Source organism: Pteropus alecto, unplaced genomic scaffold (genome assembly GCF_000325575.1).
Source record: "Pteropus alecto unplaced genomic scaffold, ASM32557v1 scaffold86, whole genome shotgun sequence".
Classification (NCBI taxonomy): Eukaryota; Metazoa; Chordata; class Mammalia; order Chiroptera; family Pteropodidae; genus Pteropus; species Pteropus alecto.
The window spans coordinates 28858617-28868306 of NW_006442109.1; the positions used below are offsets into that span (position 1 = coordinate 28858617).

The window sequence follows — 9690 nt, forward strand, 5'->3', positions numbered from 1 at the left end:
TCAAACCTTTGTTCAGTGTATACACACACTACTTTCCTGTTAGTCACTTAGTAGATGTCTAGGTTATCAGACCCATTGTCACAGTATCACAGTGCTTATCTTCAAGTAACTCTTATTTTACTTAATAATGGCCCTCAAGGTCAATAGTAGCTTAATGCTAAGTAACAATGCCTCCGTCATTCACCTCATCTCATCATGTAGACACTGTATTATCTCACAGAATCATAAAGAGGGAGAGTATAATACAATAAAATATTTTGAGACTACATACACATAACTTTTATTACAGTATACTGTTATATTTTATTATTACTTATTGTTAATCTCTTACTGTGCCTAATTTATACATTGAACTATCATAGGTATGTATGTATAGAAAAAAACATAGTATATGTAGGGTTCGGTACTACATGCGGTTTCAGGCACCCATTGGGGGTCTTGGAATGTATCACCCTCAGATAAAAGGGCACTAATGTAGTCTCCAGAAGTAGAAAGACTTACCCTCATGGAATAATTTTTAAACCATCTAAGGTAGCATAAATCTGCTATGAATTTTCACTTCCATTAAGTTTAATTACTTGCCAAGTTTAACACTAAACTAAGCCTTTCCTGGGCCAGTAATAAAACTTTCAGATAGCTGATGCTAAGTTGGGGCCCAATGTGATAAACTTTAGGTAAAGCCTGCTCATCATAGTATGAAGTTGGTAACAATTAAGAACTACTTTTTAAAATAAAAGTCCCATATTTTATCACAGACTTTCTTTTAATTCTCATTCCTTGAGTCTATTAACTGTTTATTTTCATTTTTTTAAATGAATGAAAACAAGCCATACCTCTAACCCAGTGGTTCTCAAAAGTAGGGTCCCTGACCAGCAGCACCAGTATTGCCTGGGAATTTGTTAGAAATACAAATTCTTCTCCATCTTGGTCTTAGTAAATCAGCAGCTCTGGGGGTCTGGGCAATAATCTGTGCTTTAACAAGCTCTCCAGGTGGTTTCAATCCAAGATAAAGTCTGAGAACCAGTTTTAATTAATCTAAGCTGTTTGACTTTTGTAACAAACGACCTAAGTAGCACCACTTGGTAGCACTTGACCCTGATTATAAACAATGTATTTAAAAGAGTCTACCATCATTCTGAATTCTAGACTTAAAATCTATGCCTATAAAGTGGTGACAGCAACTAACATAAAATTTTAATTTTATTTTTTCATATCAGCACTAAAAAATGAAGCACTCCTAATTTTATAACTTGAAAAGGCAAGAAATGATAATAAAAGTATCTGTATAAGATTTTATATTTCCCGCTAATTTAAAATTAATTTTTAATTATGTCAGCTAAACATGAATACCTTTTCTCCTTGCAAATACTATTAACACATTACTGATAATGACAGTCTTTGACAAGCACCCAAAGAAAAGATATTTAGTTTTGTGAATATTGATTTTTTTAAAAAATGACATTATCCTGTACATATTATTCTACAACTTGTTTTTTAAATTTCACCATATAAAAAATTCTGCACCCAATTGCAGGAAGGTGCGGGGGTGGGGGGTGTCTCATACCAACAAGCAATTCCCCAACACCAGGTAGGTGTCAAATTCAACTCAATTCTAACACTGTTTACATGGAGAAAGCATCAGATCCCACAGTTTGTTTCAGTCTTACAAGACCAGCCCCTCTCCCCTTCAGACACTCCAATCACAAGTCCTGGTTGTTACCTGAGCTTCTGACCTTCTGGCTATAGATCAGAGGTTCCAATGACCTCCTCTCTGGGTTTAATTAATTTGCTAGAGAGGCTCACTGTACTCAGAGAAATAGTTTACTTATTAGATTACTGGTTTATTATAAAAAGATATAACTTAGGAATAGCCAGATGGAAGAGATGCACAGGGCAAGATGTATGAGGTAGCAGAGCTTCCCTGTCCTCCTCTCTGGGCATGCCAACCTCCCAGCATCTCCATTTGTTTACCAACCTGCAATCTCTTCAAACCCTGTCCTTTCTGGGTTTTTACGAAGGCTTCATTACACAGGCATGATTAATTAAATCATTGTCTATTGGTGATGGATTCAATCTCCAGCCCCTCTCCTGTCCCCAGAGATCGGGGGAGTGAAACAAAAAGTTCCAACCCTCTATCATGTGGTTGGTTTCCCTGGCAACCAGCTCCAACCCTCACCTGTTTCCAAAAGTCATCTCATTAACATAACGAGAGACACCTTTGCTGCTCTAACAGGACATTCTAGGAGCTCTGTGCCGGAAATAGGGACCAAGACCAAATATATCCTTATTATATAAATCACGATATCACACAGTGTGTCTTAGAGATCTAAGAAGGTACTTAAATATCTTTTTGAATTTACCAGAATTTATTTACACATTCTTCTACTGTTAGACATTTAGTTTATTTCCAATTTTCCAACTGTACCAAAAAATGCTGCAATAAACATTCCTATATATGCCATGCTGGGTTTCTGAAGAACATTATCAACTCTACCTCAACTGTGACAGTAATGTGATTGACATCACAATAAATCTAGATCAAAAAAATCATAAAGCCTACCTAGAATGAACTGTATCTTTAAGAGATTTTATAGCTATCAAGATCTCAGTTAAAAAGATGAAATTCTCTGAGCCAATAATCTTGGCGTCATAGTAATCATAAATGGTAGAGGCAAATGCTAGCTCTGAATCAAAAGGGATGAAATGCCTGGAGAGTCACATATTAGGTCCATACTTCCCACAACTGAGGATGGAGATAACAAACCCTAACTTAGCACCAAGTCCTAGGCACTGCTGGAAGCACAAGTGTGGCTCATTTAACACTCACAATCACCTCCTGAAGTAGGCGGTGCTATTATCTCCATTTTATAGGAAGGAAACTAAGGGTAGGCAGTTTAAGTCACTCAGCTAGTAAGGCGTAGAGGAGAGATGTGAACCTATCTTTCTGGCTCTAGAGTCTGGGCTCTTTCCTATCACAGAAACTGATTTTAAACAAAACCTTTTTTCCAAAGGATGTTCACCAATAAGCAAAAATACAGCTAAAATGAAATGTTGCTATACCTTTGTTGTCTGTGAATAATTTTTAAAAATTCTGTTAACAGAAATAGAAAGTGGTAAAGCAATTCTGTGCAACTACTTTGTAACCAAGCAGTCTATCAAAGCCCTGTAGCAAGAGAGAGGAATATTCTAAGGACAACCATGTTAACATTCAGAATAAGAAATAGTGATGAGCTCAGGTTCAAAACTGACAGAGAATAGCACTATTCTCTAAGAAGTGAACTAGGAAAGTTTCGCCTGCTGAGTCTGTCATTTTGCTATTAAATGTGAAAGATATGTTCTACTTAAACTTCCCAGTGTTGTTTTTATAAATACATAATGCTATGGTTAACCTTTACTAAATTATTCTTGACCAGCGAGAAAAGGCAGAAAGCTAAAGTTGCCATTTTGGAGAATGAAATGAGTCTTTCTATCAGTGGTTCTATCATCATATTTATTTTTGGCCAACCACACTGTCAGGGTGCATTTAAATAAATATTTTTAAAGTCCTAGTGCATTTAAGAGAAATCGTAAGAGATTTCTTTAGAAATCTTAAAATGCTTATATTCTTTAAGGAGAGGACACAGCACAAAGAACCAAAGTTGATCCCTTTCCACAACTGTATCTATATCATTTCTACTTCTATTTTATAGTACATAGAAACTACCTTATTAAAAGATAAGTACATGTACTTTCACTTTTGTAATGGGCAAGACCATGAGTGATAAGAAATAACAATATAGATTAAGTCAAATGGGAGTTGGGATAGTTGGGAATAAGGAAAAGAAATGTGAAGGGTAAAAGAAAAGAAATGTAGGCAGTAAATAAAATGAATCTCCAAATCGCTGGAAAAAGGAATAAGGTACAAAACAAGACTATTAGAAAGGGAAGACACCAGTCCATGCCAACTTCTGCTCGAAAGTTGGACCAGGGGCATATCTAGAAAAATCCAAACTGAAGGGATCTTATTTTCTATTTAACAGAGAAACAGAGAATGTAGGTCTGGCTTGGACTGAAAAGAGGCAGGGCTGAACTAGAAAATGCTGAGTTGAAGGACCTGCACGGAGACTTCAGGGCCGAGGGAAACCTCTCAGTAAGGATTCTCTCAAAGTGGGTAAAACTTGGCTCTGTAATTAAATGTGCACCTATAATTAATAGGCATAAAAAATCCTCTGGCTAGAGCAAGGAAGTCATTTGCACTCTATAACTTGGCTGAATGAGACATTGCTAATGAAAAATGGTTAAGAACAAGGGGCACAATTATACTCCTAAAGTCGTTTCCTAAAGAGGAGGCCTTGTCTTTGACTCGAATGGCCAAGACAGACAGAAAGGTCTTCCACTTGGAATACCTGGGGCATTTCTCCATGTCACCATCCCTACTGACTTCCTAGAGTATACCAGGCAATCTCTAAAAAGTAGTTTGAAAATCTATTATTAAGCCCAAGTGAATTTAGGAGAATGTGGGAACTAAGGGAATGATAAACATAAGCAAGAAAACAAGACATATGTGGCTGGGAAAGAATTGAGAGAACAAAGAATTAACTCTAATCCTGTTCCTCACTTTTCAGCTTATTCATTATCACTTAGATGTTTAGCATTCAAGCACAAGCAAAAGGATAGGAATAAAGTACAATTAGAATGAATCTCAATGATACTCACTTCTTTAGAAAATCTTGAAAGTCAGCTGGTAAGTCACTAGGGATGGTCACAGGGTACTCTCCACATTCTTGTCCTTGGCTGAGGGAGAGCAGCAGAAGGCCAAGATGCCAAACATCCCCTTTTTTCCCCGTTTTATAAGGTAGGGCATTGTCACTAAAACGAACTCGGGTTTGCTCAAACACATCCTCCTTGCAAATGTCTGCTAGGCGTTTAGAAATGCTGTAATCTGTAATCTTGACAGTGCCCTCTGCATCCACCAAGACATTTGATGCACTCAGAACTTTGTGCACCACAGAATTGCTGTGCAAATAATCAAGGCCCAACAAGAGCTGAGCTGTGTACCTACGAAGCTGATGCATGGGGATGGGGCCTGAGTGGCTCAGATGAGCAGCAAGGGACACCCCATTAAAGTGCTCCACTAAAATGTGCACCATGATGGAGCTGTCTTGCTCTTTGAGATTCATTGCAAAGTAGCGTACTATATTGGGATGGCTCAGTTTTACCAGTGAGTTGAATTCCGTTTCTGCCCCTTGAATCTGATAAGAAAACAACAAAACAAAACAGTAAGATAATAGTGGGTTGATCAGCATTAACTGGAGTTTCATTTCAAAAGGAAAATATTCAACAGAAAATGCACTTCTAAAGGAGAGGAGAAATGCCCTGAACTGAATCTCCTCTTAAACCATATGATCAAGCTAATAATTCATAAAGATGGAAAAAAATTAGTTGTCAACTTCTTTGATCTCAAACCTACTAGTGTACAAATACTATAAAATTAGTAAACAGCTTTTAAAATTTCTTTTGTAATAATGGCCACTAGAAAAAAGAAACGTTAATTTTAAAATAACTTTTTCTGATTATAAAGATTTACTGTCAAAATTTTAACAAGTACTAATACAAAAGAAAAACCCTCACAAATTATCCATGTGGTCACCACCTGAAGATAACTTTTATGATTTTGGTGCATTTACTTACAGTTTTTCTTTATCGGAAATATACACACATTTCTAAAAACAAGGCTTTACCTACTATTTTGTAACTTTTCTATTATGCGACACTACGACCTGCAATATTAAATATTCTCCTTAAATTCAGGATTATAAATTAACTCTAAAATATTCTGCTGTTCCCTAGGATTCAGTTTTGAAGCAATTATTTCAAATGATTGCAAAAAGCATAATTATAAAATACTATTTGGAGAGATGACTATTAATGCTATAATAAAGCTGAGAAAGGAGGTTAAGAAAGCAGCTGCAAAAGTTTGGAACATGGTATGAAAGTTCAAAAAGCAACAGCAAGGAGCTGAGGAAGCTCTGGTAAAAAAGGTGCTGGTCCCCAACCATCCCTTCTGGTTAAACAGATTTCATACCATTCTGGATCACCTTTACTAGTCATCTTGGATGCCTACCTGCTTTTTGCACTTATCAATCTTCTCTTTTTCTTGACTGGTAAGGAATGGACCCATTTTTTTCTGCCACTGAAGGACCCACTCATACAAAAAGACAAAACTGCCAGTGGCTGTCTCCAAAGCATTGTAAACTAATTTTCCAAGCTGTTCATCACTGCCTGCACATTAAAGAAAATGTAATTAAATCTCACTGGTACATTTTCTGTGGGAATGAAAAAGGGGATATACAATTATTCTTTCAACAGTGGATACCATGTGCTACTTACAAAAAACATACTTCATGGAATACATGCTCTTTTGTAACTGATTTTTAATATTTAACAATATACTCTGAGCCCTAAAATATTAATTAGTATAAAAGGACAAGAATCAACAATGAGACCTTAATATCAAATCACTGTTTTCTTCCAGGTACCAGTATTCACAATGTTACTTTCACAGTTCAGCTCCGATAACTGTGCCTACTGGTGCAACAGTGTACCCTCACACAGCTCAATACTAGCTAACAGGACAAGAAATCAGAAATAGGAACATTCCACCAAGATTATTCCATCAATGTAGATTGGTGTGCACAGTAAAAACAGATTTTAGTAATTTGGACATTTGAAAACATCATTGGTTTTCTAAACACAAAATATGAATATCCTTGGCAAATACAAACTGGCTAATAGTTTCAAGGAAAGGAATAAGAAATATCAGTTTAATATGAAGCTGGAAAGAGACACATTTATTTAGTGATAGGTATATGGTTTTCACTTGTTCCTGGAGAGTTAAATTTCTGTAACACCAAAAATTTTCCTATAAAAATCTACATTTTCTTTTTAGTTTCAACTGTACAGCATAGTGATTTGACATTTATGTACCTTACGATATGGTCACCACTTAAGTCTATTAACCATCTGCAACCATACAAAATTATGATGTTATTGGCTATCTTCCTGGTGCTGTATCTAAAAACCTATATTTTCATTAAAGACTACAATAGAAAATTACCAAAATATTGGAAATGAAGAAAAATATCACCCACAGTATCACCATTTTATTTCCCTTCTAGTTTCCCTTTTTTTTTTTTTTTCTAATTTACCAAATCACAGTATATGTAACAGAGTTTCTCACCCTTGACACAACTGACATTTTGGACCAGAAAATCCTTTGTCGAAGGAGACTGTCTCATGCACTGCAAGATGTTTAGCAGCATTTCTGACCTCTACTCACTAGATGCCAGTAGCACTCCTACCTACCCTAGTATTAACCATTAAAAATGTCTCCATATATCATCAAATGTGGACAAAATCACCCAATGGATAGACAGTATTTTTTTCTCTTAGTATGTAAATAAGTTTTCCATGATGCTGCATTGTCTTCATTACAAAAAAAAAAAACTTCAAAGAAAACTGAGGATAATTTTTTTCATTTAAAAAATAAAAAGTAAAATAACCTGTATATGTAGGACATAGTTGTCTTAGCAAATATACGTTGGAGAAATGTGGCTGAACTAGCTCACCGAGACTTTTTATCTGAGAAGTAGTTTCAATGCTGACAATTTAAGAAATTTAATTAAAATGATCTGTTATGCTAAGCATAAATAACTCCTGATGTTCTCAGCCTGAGGAAAAACCCTGATATTTGAAAATTTGTCAACCAAGAAAGAACCTGTGGAATGTGGGATCTAAGCAGTACACATTGGAGACACAAGATATTAAATATTAATGAGATGAAGTGTGATGTTATTTACATAAAGCCTAGTTAAATTTGTGCATTAAGCAGTGCAGTGTTTTGCAATATTTCTTCCCCCAATTAGGGTTAGGTAGGTATTTCATAATTGCTGTTTTTTCATTTTGTTTTGTTTTGTATTTTAATTTTATGATTGCCATTCTCTTCCTGTCACTTTTTCATGATGGGGATAAAAGAACATACTGGAATGAGGCTAAAAAAAAAACATGTTACCCAAAGAACTCTGACTAATACTCTATAATGTGCTAACAATCATCGTTTATACACACAATCTCTATAGTGCTTTATCCATAAGAAAGGTCTAAATTCTCTCTAGTTCTAATGGCTTTAAACTGAAAAAACAAATGTTGATTAGTTGATCTATTATAAAAACATTTCATAGAAAATTAGGACATATTTTAAAACTAGATCCGTTGTGAGAAAACAAAATAAAGAATTTACATAGTTGTTTTATAAAAAATTTCCAGATTGCAAATGTGTCTCCTGAAGAGAGTCTTAACTAAACTGAATCTAATGAGTATCGATGAGACTGAGTTGAGGTGATAAGAAGTCAGATTAATTTCCCTTCCTGATCTTCCTAGATTATTAAAAGTAGTGAGTTTTATGTTGCCAATTCATGAGTCTGAAATGCCTGAGTCACCCTCATATACTGTTGGTAGGATTGCAAATTGGTACAGCCACTATGGAAAACAGTCTGGTAGTTTCTCAAAAAATTAAAAGTGGATATACCTTTTGACTCAGCAATTACACTTCCAGGTATTTATCCAAAACAATAATTCATAAAGATCTATGCACCCCTATGTTCATGGCAGCACAGTTTAGAATAGCCAAGATACGGAAGCAACCTAAATGCCCAACAACAGATGATTGGATAAAGAAATTATGGTTCATATATACAATGGAATATTACTCAGCCATTAAAAAAAAAAAAATGAAATCCTACCATTTGCAACGACATGGATAGACCTAGAGGTTATTATGCTGAGTGAAATAAGTCAGACGTAAAAAGATAAATACCACATGAGTTCACTTATATGAGGAATCTAAGGAACAAAAAGAAAAAAACTAATCAAAAACAGATTCACAAATATAGAGGACAATCTGGTGACGGCCAGAGGGGAGAGGGATTGGGAGGCTGGGAGAATGGGGTGAAGGGTTAAAGAAGTACAAATTAGTAATTGATAGTTGGTCATGAGGATGGGGAGCACAGCATAGGGAATGCAGTTAGCATTAATATAATGGCTAGGTGGAGAGCCAGAGGAGAGAAAGAGCAATTAGGGGGATTGTTTTATAAACTATATAAATGTATAACCAATGTACTATATACCTGAAAGTAATAATAAAATAAAATTAAAAAAATAAAAAGTAAAAATAAAATGCCTCTGAGTCGTGGACAGTCTCAAGACCAAAGCTAATCATCTCTACCAATCTTGAACCTGCCCAAATGGTCGCTTTGCCTGAACAGGGCAAGTCTGTGTATATGCAGAATCTTGTATGATTCAGGCTGCTTTCAGGCAGCCCAGGTTGGGTGTCCAGTTCATAGACTATTGGGATATTTGGTCTCTTCTCCCTTCATTTGCTGCCTGCTCCCTGGCAGCTCGCCTGCTTATTCATAGCTCTTTAAAGAGGAAGGGAAAAAGACACTGAAAGAGAGCCAACTGATTTAGGTAATTTGGCTGTTAGCTCTGATAAGAATATTCAGGATTGAAAGTTAAACTTAATGGTCAAATTTATTATATGCAAGTGATTTCTACAATTAGTGACTTATCTACATGACTGATAAAAGATGACATATGTTTAGGGCAAAGGAGTAGGTATCAAAACCTTGATTTTTATATAAATAACTCAAATTT

At 35.6% G+C, this 9690-nt stretch overlaps 1 protein-coding gene across 2 annotated transcripts in view; it reads right to left on the reverse strand.

The window, feature by feature from the left end:
* EIF2AK4 (eukaryotic translation initiation factor 2 alpha kinase 4) overlaps positions 1 to 9690 on the reverse strand; it is an 88121-nt gene that overhangs the window by 51402 nt on the left and 27029 nt on the right. For both annotated transcript variants that reach the window (XM_006920502.3, XM_025038783.1), the window contains 2 exons: positions 6104 to 6261; positions 4696 to 5231 (listed from right to left, as the gene is read on the reverse strand). In XM_006920502.3, the coding sequence (XP_006920564.1) occupies positions 4696 to 5231; positions 6104 to 6261 (694 nt within the window). The remainder of the gene's footprint in view (positions 1 to 4695; positions 5232 to 6103; positions 6262 to 9690) is intronic.